This window comes from Dermacentor albipictus, chromosome 7 (assembly GCF_038994185.2).
Source record: "Dermacentor albipictus isolate Rhodes 1998 colony chromosome 7, USDA_Dalb.pri_finalv2, whole genome shotgun sequence".
Classification (NCBI taxonomy): domain Eukaryota; kingdom Metazoa; phylum Arthropoda; class Arachnida; order Ixodida; family Ixodidae; genus Dermacentor; species Dermacentor albipictus.
This window is the reverse complement of record NC_091827.1, coordinates 19,363,146-19,380,905: the sequence shown is the minus strand read 5'-3', so window position 1 is coordinate 19,380,905 and position 17,760 is coordinate 19,363,146. Positions and strand designations below refer to the sequence as shown.

The following is a 17,760-nucleotide window of genomic DNA, read 5'->3' as shown; positions in this document are numbered from 1 at the left end:
AGGCCTCAGTTGGTTCCCCCCTCCCTGAAACGCCATTCCTTGAAACCTGAGGCATGCATTTGAATGAGTGTGGCGCCTTTCGTAAAACGTGTCCACCACTGAAAGTTTTGACAAGTGAAGGACTTTACATGAACAGTTATTTACCTGCGTTATATTTTGTGGCCTCTAGTTCACTTGTGTATTTTCTTCTAAATGTAATGATTTTTGTTTTCCGCCTATTTTATGTACCGAAGTGTTGCTGTAAGTGCCTACGTCTTAGTACCTGTAACTATCTCTTTTTTGTGTGTCTTTGTGCATTGTGTCATTTTGGGGGTGAATTGAATTGGCACCTTGTCGCACTTTTTTGCCTTTTCGCCACTCCCCTAGGTACCTGTACAATTTTTTTTTATTGTTGCCTGACATAAGCTTATTATACTTCAACTAACACACATTCAATTTTCACAGCTGAAATGATAAATGTAGTGCCATTGATTATCCACTGGCCAGTTTTTCATGGCAAGAGAGAGAGATAGTGATGCTTATTTTATTCTCATATGGAAAAAAGAAATATTGAATCTGAGCCACAGTGGACTGGGTGTTGCTCGCTATCAGTGTCGGAAGCTGCCTTATCACAGTTAATATCTATGCACTATCTATGATTGCATTTGAAGGGGCACATTTCTTAAATGTCTTGCAGACCGCAGTAGCCAAGGAAACTTGTGGAGTGGGCCTAAAGCTACTGCAGCTTTGACAGCTGCAGTGATGCATGTATTGGATGGGATAACGGAAATTTTTTATGTTAATGCAGTTTTCATTTGCACTTGAATGTAACAAGCATGTCATTTATTCATAAATTTTTTTCGGAAAGACAGAGTGCATCAGAATTGAGTATTAAGATATCTTACTGAGGGAGGGTATCAATGTGCTTACTTCCTCAAACCTCTCTCTCTCTAGTCATCTGTACCACGACGTTTATGGTAAACCCTTTAAGGTTGGCCTTGTAAGCCTGATATTTTCTGGGCAAGAAAACACAGCAACATGGTAGTACAAACAAGTAGAAGGGCATTTATTGCTCCTTGCATTCAGATAAGGACAATCACAAGGGGGGAAGTAGAGGGGGGGTCAATTCCTCTTTATTTCAAGGAAATATTATATATAATACCAGAAACACAACGTTATATTGAAACCAAGCTTGTTTATTCAGCAAGTGCCTTTGTTTGAGCGCGAGAACATTTTAACGAGACGTGGTAGAAACTGTAGCATGCAACGCATAATATTGGAAATTTGAAAGTGTGTAAAAAAGATTAATGATATTTTCTGTGCCTTCATATTTCTTGTAAATGAAAAAAATAAAGAAATCAGTTCATTGCAGAAGCTGGCAGCACAAATGAAAAGTGTCAAATTTAGCTCAAACACTGTAGCTTGCCAAACCTTTTAATTTGGACGCATTATCTGTTTTTGTGGATGTACCAATTCGGCCAAGTCTGATATTGTCACTTTGTAGTGATGGTACAAAATAGAACTGCCAAAATTCCAAGTCAAAAATTTAACTCTTTATTGGACGAACTGTGCCCGGCAAAACAAGCAGCACTCGGAGCACTACGAGAGTGGTTAACACAGTCCGTCATCTAACTTTGATCTACAAGTCAAATGTGCCGGCCATTCATACATGACTCATTGTACATTCCAGCATAGTCGCTGGTGCTCACATATGTGCCAGAATGTACAGCACTTTTCACTTTGCACACGCAATCTGATTAGACAAGATTCTTCGCTGTAGCGTCGAAGACAAGATTCAAAAAAGTTTCGATACATGAAGACGCATCTTGCGCCGAAGAAAAGCTTGGTAGCAGTGGTTAGCTGGTGAGAAACAGTCCAGAAAAAGAATGTATGCATGTCAGTATTTCGAAGTTCCGCAAGCATTCACCATTTGGCATGAGACGGAGCAGCCCGTGAGAGCCAGTGAATATTGCCCTCCATGCAGGGGCGTAGCCAAGGGGGGGGGCTTATGGGGCTTCAGCCCCCCCCCCCCCCGAAATTTTTTCGTGCTGTCATGTGCCGCCGACCAAAACAACTCCCGGCACTGGAAATCATGCTCGATTTTGTCTAGAATGTCCTTAATTCACGCTAAACATTGCTAAATCGGGCTTGATTTCGGGGCAACGCCCATGCATCGGGAGTCACATATCGTAACGCAAGGATCGAGCCCCACCGGGCACAAAATTTCAAGGGCGTTTTGAAGGCGAGCGGGCTCGTCTCGGCATCTCGCGGAGGCCGCGGAATCTACGGAGCGCTTGGATTTCAATTCTGAGACGTTGTGGGTATAAAGTTCTCATAACATTTTGATGGGAAAGGTCCATGGACATTTTCAAAGTCGTGCTTTAGATTTTCAATTCCGGAACTTCTTGCGTTTAATGCTGTTGTAAACATTTGTCGCCAAAGGTGCACCGACTTTTCTAAAGTCGTACATCGGGCCATACAACGAGACAAGCCAAATCAACATACTATCAGATAAGTTGACAAAGCACGCAGCGAAATCCGATGAGACAAAGCGTTGTGGTGGTTCATTTGTGCCGTCAGGTCACAGAAAAGAATATAAACATTTTTTTTTTCACCTGCGCCAAAGCATCCATGTCAAGACACTAAAGCCACCATTGTAACTAAGTTCTTATTCATTTTTCTACCTAGACTTTTATTCGCGAGGATATATTGAGCCTCCTTCTCATTTCTTTTTCTTTTCTTTTTTTTCTCGCAACCCGCGGGCTGCCGATCCAGCCAGAGCACATGCGTTTTTCTCGTGCTGCATCGATAACCGCGGGTCGCACTTGGATGCGCGTTTGTTTTTCTCTGGCCGACTGCATTTTCGCCTGGCAGAGTTTTGGACGCTTTCTGGCTAGCAGATGAGAAAAAGAAACAATGCATAGTCGCTCGCCGCCAGCACTGCGGGGACTCGATTGATTGCAACGCGTTCGCTTGAGCGCAACCTCTCCGGAAAATTTTGTCTTGCCGGTGTAGGATACCGAGCAGTACGCGTATGGTTTTCTGTGGACCAAGCGTCACACGTTTTCTTCGATATTCCTTCGGTAGCCACACTAGGTGCCCAAAGTAGGCATTCGATTGTAGCCAACATGCTTTCATTTGCGTTATTCTATTTCGCCGCCCCGCGCACCCACAAAAAAAGAAGACATTGTTGCGGCGCAGCGAATTTTAGCATGGCGAAAGTTCGATTTTGTTACTTCTTTTGCGGAAAGTAATGGGCGACGGGACGCTTCAGTTGCCGGATACTATATTATTATTGCGATATCAGCTCTATGAAGAATCCAGGCGCATTTCTGTCGTTGCCCTCATGTTCCGTATAAATAACGGCCAAGGGCGATACCATCGTGAGCGCGCGCCGCATGCTCTATGTGCGAGTGAAAACGTGCAGGGGGGAAGGGGAGGGGGTGAGCCGATGATGGTGGCTGTCTTGTGTGCGCAAGGGAGAAAATCGGGGTGGAAGCGCGCCGCCTTCCGTCGCACGCTTTGTCTTGGGAGTGGAGGGAGGGGGGGGGGTGCTGTGATCTTTGTATCTGTGGTTGCGGAACCTGCTTATTTGCCCTGTTTGACGCATTATGTATAGGGACTTTTTCTTAGGTGCGTAGATTTATTGGTGACTTATGCGTATATTTAAATATCTTGTTGCGAGGTTTTGTGCATATGCGCAGTGAACATTGTTTCCAGTGACAATTTTCTGCCCTGTATCAAGCTGTATCTTCACATTTGTATATTCCATCGTATCTTCGCATTTCTAATGTACGAAAGCGAGTCAAATGAAAGTGAGACAACCCGCCTCGCGCAATAATGGTTCAGTTCATTATTTTCGAGGCATGTGCGTAGCACATACGCATCTCATTTACAAGTGACATGCAGAGGTGAGGTTAAATGTTCTATAATGCGCTCATACACGGGGTTGAACATGGTTGCGTGACATAATGGACACTTCAAAAGTTGAACAGCTTGGTGTCGTGAGGTTTTTGACAAATGAAGACGTTTCCCAAAAAGAAATTATTCGTCGTATGGCTGCCGTATGCGTTGAACATTGCGTGTCATTGGCCACTGTGAAGCGTTGTAGCAAACTGTTCAAAGAAGCACATGAAAGTTACAAAGACGATCCATGGCCGGGCCTAAGCCACCGTGCAATCACCCCCAACACAATTGAAAAGGCCGTGGTTGCTCAGTGGCTATGGTGTTCGGCTGCTGAGCACGAGGTCGGGCGAATAGAATCGCGGTCATGGCGGCTGCATTTCGATGGAGGCGAAATGCGAAAACACCCGTGTACTTAGATTTAAGTCCACGTCAAAGAACCCCAGATGAGGGTGACGACTTTTTGTCTGCAATTGTGACCGGAGATAACTCACGGTGCCGCTACTACTAGCCTGAAACACCGGCAAAGCTTACAGTGGAAACATTTGAATTCACCACTCCCAAGGAAAACAAAGGCCGTCATTTCTGCCGGAAGAGTGTTGACTTCTTTTTAGATCATTAGGGGCCACTATTGATCGAATTTTCTAAACCTGGAGAGACTCTAAATCGTTTCAGATATTGTGAAAGATTGGATAGGCTGCATGTCGCAATTAAGAGCAAACGACGTGGAAAATCGAGCATTGGGGACATCTTGCTTCACGACATTTCCCAGTCCCACGTCGCTGATGTGGTTAATACAAAACTGGCAAAGTTCAAGTGCGAAACGCTGCAACATCCCCCATGCAGCCCAGACCTGTTGCCTTGCGTCTTCCACATTTGGTAAAATTTGAAGAAACTGCTCGAGGGAACCAGATTTGTGTCGGAAGATGACGTGTAGTCATTTACAGATTTTCCAGGCAGCAACCCAAGGATTTTTATGAGACGGGAATTACGCGACTCGTTAGTAGGACAAGTGTCTAAATACTCATGGTGACTACTTTTAAATAAAGTACCCCGTTTGTCATATATTCGCATTGGCTCACTTTCATTTGACTCGCCCTCGTATATGTTGCAGAACTCCTGCTTTTTATATGTGCTCTCTGTTACGACTATAATTTCGGAGCAATTACTCGCAATGCACAACCGGTAACAGCTGCTCCAGCGCAATACATTCTAACAAAGGAAAGCGTCATTGAGATTTTCCCCTGGTCGTTGCATATGCACCAAAATGTAAACAAGGTTGTTGAATGATATATATATATATATATATATATATAGACCCCTCGACTAATTTTATAAGGAGCGGGCCGAGCTGCAAAGTGAGCCCCCCCCGAACGAAATTTCTGGCTACGCCACTGCCTCCATGCTATGGGAAATGTGGCCAGGCACCTTTTCTGATTTGTTGAAGCGATATCCACACCCAGTGTCATTCCATTGCTTAGCATGGAATATGTTTCCATGGACATAACTTTTGCTTATCAGTGTCCTGATGTATGGGTGTTCTTTGAACTCGGGGTGGGAAGCAAGCGTTATACACTGAATGTATGCAGTATGTTTGCGATGTTGCCTCTACATCTGCCTTTTGAGGAGTATCTGAAGAGTGTCTTTGCTTGTGCAGGAGGAGCAGCGACAGGACCACGTGAAGCAGTAGGACACACCCTGTGCTCAGCCATTATGTACATAGATCTAGTCGATTAAAACATTGTTCACTCAAAGGCATCTTGTGTTATGGTCAGTGGCAGCCTTTGGCTCATATGCACATTGTGGCGTCCTCGCGATTTAATTTCCATGCCTGTGTTGATGCTTTTGTCCATTAGTCAAAATTTGCATTCCACTTGAACATACGTAATTGCATTTTAATGTTTGAAGACTGCACTCACTGGCCAGCATTCAATGGGCACCACATTGCCATTGCAATAAAGACACCCATTAAACACATGTCATGCTGCCTTGACGTCTTGCATGAGTGCTGGTAGCGATGCGAGCAAAAACCCACGATGAAACGTGTCATAACTGCAGTAAAATTTCAATGATACAAGCTTCTCTATACTTTGAAAAATATTAACACCATTTGAAAGTTGTGAGCTCCGTAACGAACCACAATCATAGCACCAAAGTGAAGGTAGAACATTCTTGTTTACACGTAATATATGGTTACTTTCAGTCGAAGTAGTCCATTATGGCTTCCTAGACCTTTATTTTCTCAGTGTTGTGATGTGCTAGATGCATCCGGAATGCACAACATTGCATTCTTTTATTCATTTCATTCCCAGTCGATGCACACCACAGTGAGTGTTTTCAAGTATGTAGGCCTCTGCGAGCATCATGGAAGACCCAAGGTATTGGATGTCTTCACAACTGCACACTTCGGCCTTACTCCTCTTCTACCCGAGAGGTCTCAAGGCAGCTGACAAACTCTTATCATCCATTGTACTTTCATCGATTTACTATCATCCATCATACTATTAAGTAGAAACTGTACTTAACGCATTTTGGCCAGGACTCTTTCAAAATGTCCATTGTCCAGAAATACTGGTCGACTATAACCATGTCACTGAGATTCGACTAAATGAGCTGTTGGAAAGGCCCGTTCCCCACTTCATACAGTTGAACGCCTTTATAATGAAATGCTTGGGGCTTTGGAAATTGCACGTTATACAGGTCACTTTGTTGTAATGTTCACGCACTGCATAGCTCACAATAGAAGTGGTACAAAATTATTGCTTCATTATACGTGTTATTTTGTTGTGAAGACGCTCAGCCGTAACTTTTATTTAATTGCACTTGTGTACAGCTGTTCTTTGGTCCTTCTGGCATGTCAAATTTTTGTGAACATTAAGATTTTTCTAGTTGTGTGAAGCAGCATTCTTGGGGGGTGAGGGTTCCCTTTTGCACTAGGGTTTACTTGATGGTAAAGCTAAAATGTTTTTGCAGCAACCCATCCTCTCTTGCTTAAAATCAAAGCTGATTGCTGTACACTGAGCATGTGTTGGTGGGCTAGTTGGTTAAGCATGATTACACAGACGGCGCCGAATAAAACAACACACGTGCTGTTTCGTGTTGCCCTTCTTCGTGTGTTGTTTTATTCGGCGCTGTCTGTGTAACAATGATTGCTGTAGATACATTTTTAATGCCTGCATAAATTTAAAGGCCCTGATTGTAGAGTAGTTCGATATAAGCCGTAACACAAAGTTGCATTTCACACAAAAATATCTTGGTTAATCCGATTTTCTTTATAAGCATATATTCGTTATATCCATGTATGTGGTGAATGGCGCACCTTGAGGGATGGCGAGGGCATTCGCGATCACGCTTCAATCCAAGGAGAAGCAAAGCAAAAGCGGGCAACGTGGGTGGCCTAAGCGCCAGTAATCATACGTAACGCACAGTTGAGTGCGTGCTTGCTCCGGGCGTGAAGTTTCGAAGGCCATCATCAGAGGAGTTCGTAACTGGTTCCGGGCATGAACATCATGTAACTGATTGCTCTAGCGCAATAAAAACGGAAATAATAATAATAATCTTTTTTCACTCATAAAGTGTGGGAGTGCGGGAAAAAAAGCTGACAAGTCAGCTTGACTAGTTCTCAAAGTTCTCAAAATACCGGTCTTAAAGGCTATGCATTTTCTGGTTGAATGCACCCACGCAATGTGAGAGCCGGAACTGTTCATAGAAGTCGGTTCTTTTTGCACCACCCTTTGCTTTGTTTTTGTTGTATTTTATCCAAGGGTCATTATTTACACGAAGTAGCGTCCGCGTGAAGTAAAAGCATATCTCGAAGGTCATGCTTTTGTGTCTCGACGGTGCCTAACAAGGTTGCAGACGACGGAAGTGACGTCATGGCCGCCATAGTTTATCTGAGTACTGAAGATGCCAATCCAAGTAGGAGCTCTAGCCACAAGGTGCGACAGGTCGCGGGTCATGTCAGCATCTGTGGGGAAGCCTGTGCTCTGGGTCTGTAGTAGCGTTGGTGCACAATCTGTCAGCATGTCTCCTGAGCGGTGTCGGGGCTGTGGGTGTGAGATCGGACGTGAGGTAGCATGCACGCCGTAAGCTGGCGGGCCGTGGCATGTTCGGTGTGGCGTGTGAGCCCACGCTAGAGCGCCGGGCATGTCAGACGGCGGGTCGAGGCCCGTCTGGAGGCACTGCAAGCACTGCCCCAAGCAACGCGCCTTCAAGACAGCGGACGAGTTTCGGATGCACTTGCGCGAGCGCCACTGCACCAAGGAAGGCGGTTCGTTTGTGTGCCGCTACGGTGAACATGAAGTGTGCGCGTCGTTGCCCCTCGAGGGCGTCAGCGACGAGGACTATGAGGCGCACGTCGCCAAGCACCATCTGCTTCGCGAGTACTGGCCGGACGCGGTGGCCGAGGCGCGCTGGACGTTGCACCGTTCGGCGCAGAACTTACCGGCGGTGCTGAACGACCCGCGCCGCAGCCGCCGCGAGGTCGACTTCTTCACGCGCACCTGGGGGGACCACTTCACCGAGGCGCCGCCGGCCGGCGGGGAAGGACCCGCAGCGCGGATCACCCGCCAGCTGTTCGACCCGTATCTGGCGCGATGCGCGCGGTCGCGCCGGCCGTGCTCGTCGGCGACGGCGACCCCGGAAGCTGCGCCCGCTGCTGGAAGCGAACTCTGCCTGCCCGCCGTGTTCCTGGGTCCCGAGCTGCGGCTCGAGGAGCCGGCGACGTTCGCGCAGGCCATACCGTGGGCGGCGGGGCCGTCGCGGCTTCTTCAGGAGCGGCTCACGCACTACCTGGACCTGGTCGAGGTCCAGCTGGCGCGCCAGGTGTCCCTGCGCTCGGACGCGTTCTTCCAGGCGGTGCGATCGCACGACGTGCTCGCCGAGCGGTTGTCGTCTTGCGCGTCGGTTGCGGCGGGGCTGCGCTCCCAACTGGCCCGCGCGAGGGACCAGCTGGCCGGCGGTGGGCTGCGGCTACTGCTGCTGTGGCGCCGCCGGGCGCGGCAGCGGACGCTGTGCGCTAAGCTCCAACTGCTGGCCACTCTGCACGAGGCGCAGCCCACCATACAACGGCTCCTGGCCAGCGGGGACTTCGCGCGCGCCCTCGATTTCATCGAGGCGAGCCGGGAGATCGTGGCTCTCGAGCTGGCGGGCGTCCAGAGTCTGCGCCACCTAGGCGCACAGTTGCTGGAACTAGAGCGGCACATCGAGCGGAGCATGGCTGCCGACCTGGCCCGGGGCCTCAGCGCAGAGCTGAACAGGCCGCCCGACGACCTGGCCCCCATCGGGCAACAGGTGGGCACACTTGTGGGGCTGCCCGTGTTGCACTGGCAGGGCCGGTGTGCAGGGCAGCTTGTATTCAGATTTTAATTTTTAACGTTCTGCGCAGGAATGTCGCAATTAGGTGTATACTGTATGAAAGACAACTGCATAAAAAATATGTTGTATTTTATGGCAAATGAAAAAAGCTAGGTATATGTGTTAAACATGCCACTATCTGGGGTGTCTTGAAATTGGGAGTGTGTCACTCCAGTCACACATTACCATAGTGTGGTGGCACCTGCACAGGCACATACCCAAAAGGGGTACATGCCTGCACCTGCATGAAACGTCTGTAATTTGAGCCTCCATCCTATGTGTGACACAGCGTCTGTGCAATGACATTAAAAACAGAGAGAACTGCAACGCTCTTAAGAACAGCATGCGGAGTATGTATACTGCACAGCCCTTGAAGAACGGTGCACTTCTGTCCAAGCACTCTGTCTGGCAAACAATGTGTAAAGCATTGCAACAGCAGCCCACAGCAACCATTTTATTTTTTCACACACACAGTACATACATGAAAGCTATTTGAAGATGTCGCTAGAGAGCACTGACTCTACTGGTAGCAGAAGTATTGCTGGCGGCCACGCACGTCCATGGCGGCAACGCACTTCCATGTTCATATTTGGTGATGTATTTGCTATCCTCGTTAAAGGTTTCATGGGGTTTGAACCATCTGGTTGGGGCACACTTGACACTAAAAAAGGTGAAATCTCAGTCACTAGACTAGTGGGACATCAAAGTGGTGTCCCTCACTAGACTTGTCGATGATGTGAGCTCACTGAGACATGTTTTCCATTTTAGTAAAAGACACCTGTTAAGAGAAAAACCAAGCGAGAGTGATTTAACCACAAAGCAATGTCAAATTTAACCGCTTAGCTGGGATTGATATCGCCTTGTGGCTAAGTCGTACATGAGTGACGGCTACAGGCAATATGACGAGGAGGCAGCACGATACTCTGGGTCATGTGCTTCGTCACTTTTTTGTTAGTGAGCACCTCTTTTAACAGCAGGCTCACACCTTCCACTCCAGTTTGCCTGTGTCTGTGTTAACTACTACGAACAGTTGGGGTAAAAGGTTTGTTGTGCCCATTGCTCAAATGACACAGTATTTAGGATCAAGGGGCCGTACTGTCATACAGCGCAGCCCAAACACCACCCTTGCACAGAGGCGGAAATTTTATTTGCAAGAAAGGCAGAGATGTTTGCATGAACTAGTGCACTAGCCTACTACTCTGCACATAGGTATAAGGAAGTAGAGTGGAAGTATAGAGATAAGTTATAAGGAGAAGGGAAGAGGTGGATATATATGTACTTTACACACCAACCCTACTGAAGCCACTCATCCAGTCCCACAGCATGCAGGAACTCAAAAACACCTTCATTGCCTGCCTCATAGTTGTAGCATCAGCCCATGGCTTGAGAATGCCTTTTGACAATGGTTGCTCGCTGACAATGCCTAGAAAACTGTCCAGCATTCGTCTCTCTGGCACATAGGCTGGGCTCAAAACACATAGGATCACTCAAGTCGCTTCAGGGCAATGAGCAACAGATTCTAAATATCCAGAACCAATAGATCGAGCAACTAGAACAAGCGATCTGGTCACAAGATGACATATCTTGTCGCCATCAAATGGTCATGTCACACGATAAATTTCAGAAATTGGGTTTGAGCTTTGATGTTGAAAAATTCACTTAACCTGTACATTTCATGTTTATGCCTTCGTCTTCCTTGGGGCTACAACTATGTTCTATAATGCCAGCAATAAAGTAGCTAAAATTTCGATAACAGTAATGTGCACACCCCCTTTAAGTTTTTGCCTCCATAGTATTTAAGACTCATTCAGGCACTTGTCTGAATGTTTCATTCTGGAGCACCTGCACCAGGGCTGCTCTCGACAGAAAAAGATTTGTGCATGTGCAGGAGGAGGAATCCCTGACCGCCCTGGTTGCTGGCATCCTGCGTCTGAACCGACCGGCAAGCGCAGACTTTGCAACACTGCTGCGTGAAGAGGCATGCACGGCCCTGCAGGCAGCTGTCAAGGCAGCCCTGGCTGAGGGCATGTCCCAGGGCGACGCGTGGACTGCGCTGCTCGAACGTGCTCTGGATGCTGCCGAACTCGTGCTGCGGCGCACCTGCAACCTGGCACAGCTGCAGCACTGCGCTCTGGCTGCACAGGCGGCGGAAGGGGCCGCTCTGGAAGCCGAGGAAGAGGCCCGGCTCGAGCAGGCTAGACGGAGCGCCCTGGCTGCCGTAGCCGAGGTAGCTCAGGAGCGCTGTGCACGGCTCGTCCCGTCCGACGCGCACCGGTCGCTGCTCAACACAGGCAGCTTCCCCGCACTGTGCCGCCGTGCCGAGCAATGCGCCGAGGATTGGGCGCAGCTGTGTGAACACCGTAGCCAAGGCAGTCTGGTGCTGGCGCTGCGCACTCAGGTGTGTCTTGTGAAACCCGATGCACCGCACTTTTGGTACTGTGGTCAGATTATTGGACATTGTTCTCTTAGGTACGGCGCGAACAGCACGAAAATAAAGTGCTACTTTCCAACAAGTAAACGAGGCAACCAAATAGACGAGACGTACTGCTGGCTATCAGCTTGTGTTTGTTGCTGGATTCTGCAGGATACATATGCCATAATCAAAGGAGGACATATGAAAAGGCAGCGTTAGAGCACACACGACATATTCCCAAGAAAAAAATTCAAGGAAATTCAATAGTGGAGAGGGGTTCAGAGCTTGTGTTCTGGTAAATGCTTTGCTTACACCGGGTTTGTGCACTGCAGGCGGATCGGTTCGTGAGCCGCTTCCATGAGGAGCACAAAGCCAAGCTCAGGTGAGGACATACCAGCAGTGTACAGAGCAGCGACTGGAGGTACAATATTACCTTGAGGAAAATGTGGTGCCACTGCCTATGTGAGAGTTATGAGGGCACTGCGACATCATGGGGATGTCGAGATACGAAAAGATTGGTGTGTCTTGGTGACTTAGGATATGGTCACGGCTGCACAAATAAAGCTTCCTTAAGATGACATCTACATAAAAGTTCTTCCCTAATGCATCTTGCATTAATGTTTACTTGCCAGGCTCTTATGCTGAACTCTTTGAAAAGACGCGTATAGGCCTTTGCTGTTTTTTGCAGGTAGGCTATGTGGCTAGGCAGGCATCAGCAGCAAGTATATTTTAAACTCTAATTTTGGTAACAGGTAAATGAAAAGAAAAAAAAAATGTTTAAAGATGACGCACACCGAGTGTGCACATTCTCATCTGTCTTCTGATTCAATCTAACTGTGGACTTCAGATCTAGTTTTGCTAAAATATATTTCTATATAATAATGCAGAAAAAGCAGAGTTTTATGCATTGTTTTATCAGTCGGCCATTATGATACTGTTAGCCTCTTGAAGGCATCAGAGACATTCCCTCTGGGTAATTGTTGGACGATGGCTGTGCCACCCTTTTTCGCTGTCCGGTGCATCTTGGACCTGCTCCTTTCATAGCCTGCTGCTCGATGGCGAGGTATGGGCACGGGTGGACGTGCCAACCGAGCTGCAGAGCATGGTGGACCAGTTCCTGGGCTCCCAGAGCCCACACACGCAGGGGGGCAGTGCACCCCAGTTGACGCTGGACGAGCAGCGCTACAGCGTTGCTGGCAGCACGCTGCTCTTGCTTCGCATGGTGCTCGAGTACTGCCAGTGCGCGCGGGACCTTCCCTGGGTTGGCCTGAGCCTGGCGGCCAAACTGCAGGAGCTGCTCCGGCTCTTCAACTCACGCACCTCCCAACTCGTGCTGGGGGCCGGGGCGCTTCAGCGCGTCGGCCTCAAGACCATTACTGCCAGCATGCTGGGTACGAACTGCTGCAACTGTTCTTGGGGTGTACTCCCTGTAAGGGACCCTCTAAATGCAAGAACGCCGCGTGCATAGATATGGGTGCTTGTTAAAGAACTCTAGGTAGTCAAAATTACAGTTTACACTCTGGAGTACCCACTACAGCATGCTTCATGCCTCAGTGGTTTCTGCATGTGAAACCTCAGAATTTCATTCTTTTTGTGAGCAATTATGGTTTATTGATCCGTAATGGCTCACATACGAAAGTAATGCAACTTTGATATCTGCGACATCACAACAATTACAGGCTTGAGCTTAAGGTCCAGTGCAAATGTGAAAACATTGAGCTTTGGCCTTAATTATCCCTTTTAATGAATGCAAATTTAGGGAGCTTTAACCATAGCACACCACCGAAGTGTTCTTATGTACCCAAAACACCATAACCTGCTTGCTTTTATTTTTTTTTACCCCTTTTGCGTTCTTGTGTATGCCCAGCAGTTCGTGTCCCCCAACTTTGGGTGCGTGAAACTTCAAAAGCTTAACAAAAATATAGTTTAAAATAACGCTTTTTAAAGTATGGTATGATTAAGTATGAGTTGAACACACATGCTAGCTTTCGAGATGCTTTCCTGCAGTCCATGTATATTGATTGAGCCAAGGGCGTCTGTGCAGCCCTGGCAGCCCGCTGCCTGCAGCTGCATGTGGCGTTCTTGCCCCGTGTCAAGTCGCACTTTGAGCAGCACCTGGTGGCTCGCAAGGACACAGCCAGGCACTTCGATGCCATTGCCAAGGTTAGTCCAGCTGCCATTGGCTTACCTGCGCCCTAGTTCAATGCAGTGCATCCCCAAGAGGCCCTTGACCTGTCTTGAGACGTACCCTTCTAGCATTTCTTATGACTGGAACGTGTCTTGGTTTTGGAGGTTTGCACCATTCAAAACAACATGTGTTCAAAAATTGGTGGTCATGCGATTTTCTGAAGTACCATTAGTAGAGTTGAAGAGCCTTGTGAATGCCGAGGCTTGCAAGAGTGTAATAAGCAGAAGACATGAAAATACAAACAGGATGATGCAGGTGTTTGTTGGGTTTCCACCTGGCCAGATTTGCACTTTCACAGCTGGCGTTTCCACTTGCCGCCAACTCCAATGCACCATTTGGCAGTTTCTCCATAAATTGGCATGTTATAAGCTACACTGCACGACTACTAAAATACTTGAAGTTTTCCATAATCCCCTTAAATGCCATATATATTGTCATTATAATTTGTATTTCTTCAATGTCTTTTGTAGGCTACGAACTTGGCTAATGAATATAAATTATTTGCAAGAGCAGCAGCAAGAACATTTTTTTTATAAAGCCTTTCAGTCGACTTTCACCATGCAAAGTTTGTACTCTGTGTATCGCCACATAAATTTGTTTTAGCATACAGCAATTTTCACAAAAGACACCCCCTCCCCCCCTGTCAGTGCAGTTTGCTTTTCATCATAGTGGTTACCGTACATGATTTCACATTTCGTCATTTTTTGCTTCAAGCATTTCACTGAAAAAATTTGCTTAAAACATGCGAGCAGCAAGTGGACCAAACCAAGGCTGTTTCTCTTAATTGTGCAAAATTCTACATGTGCAGTGGTTATGGTTTGCCAGTGGAGGGAATTCACTGTGTTGCGTGCCACAGTATCGCTGTTTCTGGATTTTATGTTGGGAACAAAACTGCATGTCACAGTCACTAGGGGCTTTCCTTTCTGCACTCTGTGTGCATCGTACCCATCTGCAACACCATGTCGGCAGACTGCAATATGATCAAAGTGTGTACCGGTGAAAGTCACCTCTTCAATTGTGCCTACATGGTTTTATGTAAAAAGCTAGTCGAGGGACAGCCTTTGCTTATCTTAAGGAATAGGTGAGCACAATCATAATATAAAAGCTATATTTCACCCAAAAATTTATCGGTAGAGCAATGCATACCAGTGACTTGGTCCACAATGTGGGCCCGTGATGAGGCTTCAATATTTTGAGTGAGCACGTGCGGTGTGCAGAGCATTGTTGACCGACAACACAGAACCCCCAAAGTGTTTTTCTTGGTCAAGTCATCCAAGATTAAAAAACTATGTAGTTTCTATGATAACACACCGTAGCACCAGGTCTCCCTCGTAATCTTATGAAAATCTGGGCTTGTGTGAAAAGGTCGAACAATATTGCAGTGCTGGTTTTGACCACAAGCCTGCTTATGTCATCCTGACTATCACTCAGTTTCCAGAAAAAGAAAGAGAACATCTTTATTTGCAGGAGTATGCCGAACATGTGACGGAGATCTTCACCAAGCTGGCCAGCATTGTGAGCAATGTGCTGGACGGACAGCTTGCCGAGGTTAGCCTGGCAGCGCGAGGGGGTAGGGGCACCTTTTAAATGCGTGCACTTCTGTCCAGTGGGAGGTAAAGGCACCTGTGCCATCACCAGCCTTCCGGGGGATCGCCCGCCACCTGACCAAGTTCCACACTGCCGTGGCAGAGCTGCTGAGCCCAACAGACGTGGGAGCCCTCCTGCAAGCCGTGCACGCCACATTCCGGTCCCTGCTAGCACGCCACCTGGCACGTCTGTCCATAAGTCGCGACGGAGGACCTCAACATGGGTAGCTGCTCATATTGCTGTGCTCAGGGGGCCTTCAACCAGCTGAACCCTTGTGTCCTTCTCTCGCAGGCTGGTCACCCAAGAGCTGATTTTCTACGCCGAACACCTGCGCAGCCTGGGTTGTCCCGTGGCAGACAGCAGCAGCCTGTGGCAGCAGGACGAGTTTATTGAGGCAGCTGCTGGGCCAGGGGCTGTGTGAGCCAGTAGGCAAGAGCCGGCTGGAGCGCACACACGGCCAGCAACAGATAAAGGCCCCGGCGCGAGCCCTCGGACGAGCTGCCAGACAGCAGGGAGAGCCGCAGGGTGCGCAGCTGCAAAATGGGTCCTGGTCAGAACCACACGCAACACTGGTGGGCAGGCCACTTACCAGGAAGAAGTCAAGCGTGAGGCAACCGTAGGCCAGCACGAGCAGGTATCCTGGCTTGTGGAGCAGCATACTCGCCAGCAGAGCCGCTATCATGCTGCACGGGGAGGGGGACAGTTTACCATGGGAGAAAATACTGCAGCCACACGGACAACCAGCCTTACCTGACGAACTTGTAGCTGCTGAACGCGACCAGGTCGAGGACACGTAGGCTGGAGCGGATGGAGAGGATGTACGTGGCCAGCCAGATAGCCAGAACCTCGAGCGTGAGCCACATGAGCGCCGAGCTTGCCTGCAGGCCTAGCCGTTCAGGGGTAAACCTGCACGTGAGGAGAGAGTTTGGGCGCGCCGCCGGCACACCAACGCGGCGAGCACTCACTCATTGCGCAGGCCCAGCAGGTAGCCCGAAAGCAGCACGTACGTCACCAGCGCCATGCCTGCATTAAATGCGTTTTTGTGACATTGTGTTTTCCGGCTCCCTGGTGCTTCTTACTCGGAATATAGAGGTCCGGGGCGTTGACGTCGTACCGCGGGGGCACCGGTTCGTCCTGGTCGTACTTGACGGCCCAGTCCTGCAAAGGACTGGCCCGTCAGCTCCGTGCCGCGCTTCCGCCGTCTGCCACTATCACTCACCGAGTGGCCGAACGGGAACATCAGCAGCAGTAGTTTGCGGCCCACGTAAGCCGTGTCCACGGCGAAGTAGTACTTGATCTTGGACACCGAGACGTACTTCTCGAGCTGCGCGATACCGAGGCGTCAGCGGCAGCATCGGAGATGCCGCGCCACCTTACCTTCTGGTGTACCATGTCTTTGCCCTGGCCCGCCAGCGCGGTACCGTACTGCATGGCCATTGCGGCCATCGGGTCGGGCATCATGGGGTAGAGACCAGGCTGTGGCATACTGCCGTATGGTGCCCCTGGGAACCCCGTGTCCTCGAACAGCTGCGGGCCGGCCGGTCGCCCTGCGAACCGGATTCGAGTAGTTTGAATGATGCTTGAATTCCAAATTGGATCCATCTTCAACAGCATGCACTTTTTCAACAGGGGCGGGGCGAGCAACGAGGACGCAGGCCGATCATGTCCTATTCAGCGTCCCATGTTGTCGAAAACGGGTTGTTTGCTGTCGCTACGAAAACATCTGTGCTGCTGCACATTTGTGAAAGACTCGCGGGGCGGAGCAGAGAGAACGCAGGCCGCTCATGCCTAGTGTTCACTGTGATCGTCCCTGTTGTAAGTGATGGTGTTGAACATTGTACGCTGTTTTGCCCTTAGTGAAATAATTCTCAGTACACAGCGGAAATAAATGCAGGACAAACAGGCAGAGGGGGCAGAGTACGACATATCGCGCAGCGGAACGAAACAATTTGCACTTACCACCGTAAGCTTGCTGCCTTCTACCGTCCATTGCCGCGCTCGCGCGCCAGAACCTTGTACACAGTTGTTTTGGAGAAAACGCTGCGAACCGGTACACTCCCACAACACGTACGGCACTTCAGCGTCAGAATTGTTCCCTGCTGCAGACAGCGGCTGACAATATTCGATACGTGTTTTCTGCCATACAGCATTGATGATGATATTGATGTGATCACGTTTCTCTCACGTCTACGAGCAAAACTAATCTCAAAGATCATACTTCAATGTTATACAAACGACAAAAAAAGACATTTGTGACATCATAGTTGTTTTACTGTTAAGCATTACGGTACCTTTCTTTCTTTATTAAAAACCAGACAGGTAACAGTGCCAAATG

The 17,760-nt window shown here is 48.6% G+C and overlaps 3 protein-coding genes across 3 annotated transcripts in view; 2 read left to right on the top strand and 1 right to left on the bottom strand.

Annotated features, from left to right (window-relative positions):
- The window catches only part of bsf (bicoid stability factor), a 69,386-nt gene extending 63,746 nt beyond the window's left edge, over positions 1-5,640 (top strand). The window contains exon 31 of the mRNA XM_065424749.2: positions 5,540-5,640. Within this exon, the coding sequence (XP_065280821.2) occupies positions 5,540-5,572 (33 nt within the window). The 3' untranslated portion in view covers positions 5,573-5,640. The remainder of the gene's footprint in view (positions 1-5,539) is intronic.
- A 2,150-nt stretch (positions 5,641-7,790) lies between these two features.
- scat (VPS54 subunit of GARP complex scat) lies at positions 7,791-15,857 on the top strand. The gene is made up of 8 exons (XM_065424752.2): positions 7,791-9,174; positions 11,126-11,635; positions 11,983-12,032; positions 12,695-13,041; positions 13,695-13,813; positions 15,306-15,386; positions 15,446-15,648; positions 15,717-15,857. Exons 1-8 carry the CDS (start codon positions 8,029-8,031, stop codon positions 15,844-15,846), a joined length of 2,586 nt encoding a protein of 861 aa, XP_065280824.2. The 5' UTR covers positions 7,791-8,028; the 3' UTR covers positions 15,847-15,857.
- Positions 15,812-17,617, bottom strand: Yif1 (Yip1d-interacting factor 1). Its single transcript, XM_065424753.2, has 8 exons — positions 17,385-17,617; positions 16,803-16,972; positions 16,645-16,749; positions 16,505-16,583; positions 16,391-16,448; positions 16,176-16,331; positions 16,015-16,108; positions 15,812-15,958 (listed from the first exon to the last, which is right to left on the bottom strand). The coding sequence occupies exons 1-8, from the start codon at positions 17,413-17,415 to the stop codon at positions 15,812-15,814; spliced, it is 840 nt and encodes a 279-aa protein (XP_065280825.2). The 5' UTR covers positions 17,416-17,617.
- Between the last annotated feature and the right edge of the window lie 143 nt (positions 17,618-17,760).

Bases quoted from the DNA above. Each gene is read 5' to 3' on its own strand.
- scat (XM_065424752.2), top strand. From the start codon at position 8,029: ATGTCAGACGGCGGGTCGAGGCCCGTCTGGAGGCACTGCAAGCACTGC. The intron at 13,042-13,694 runs GTACGAACTGCT...GCGTCTGTGCAG, and splicing joins CATTACTGCCAGCATGCTGG to CCCTGGCAGCCCGCTGCCTG. The intron at 15,387-15,445 runs GTTAGCCTGGCA...ACTTCTGTCCAG, and splicing joins TGGACGGACAGCTTGCCGAG to TGGGAGGTAAAGGCACCTGT.
- Yif1 (XM_065424753.2), bottom strand. From the start codon at position 17,415: ATGGACGGTAGAAGGCAGCAAGCTTACGGTG. The intron at 16,750-16,802 runs GTAAGGTGGCGC...GGTATCGCGCAG, and splicing joins AAGACATGGTACACCAGAAG to CTCGAGAAGTACGTCTCGGT. The intron at 15,959-16,014 runs GTAAGTGGCCTG...CCCATTTTGCAG, and splicing joins TCACGCTTGACTTCTTCCTG to CTGCGCACCCTGCGGCTCTC.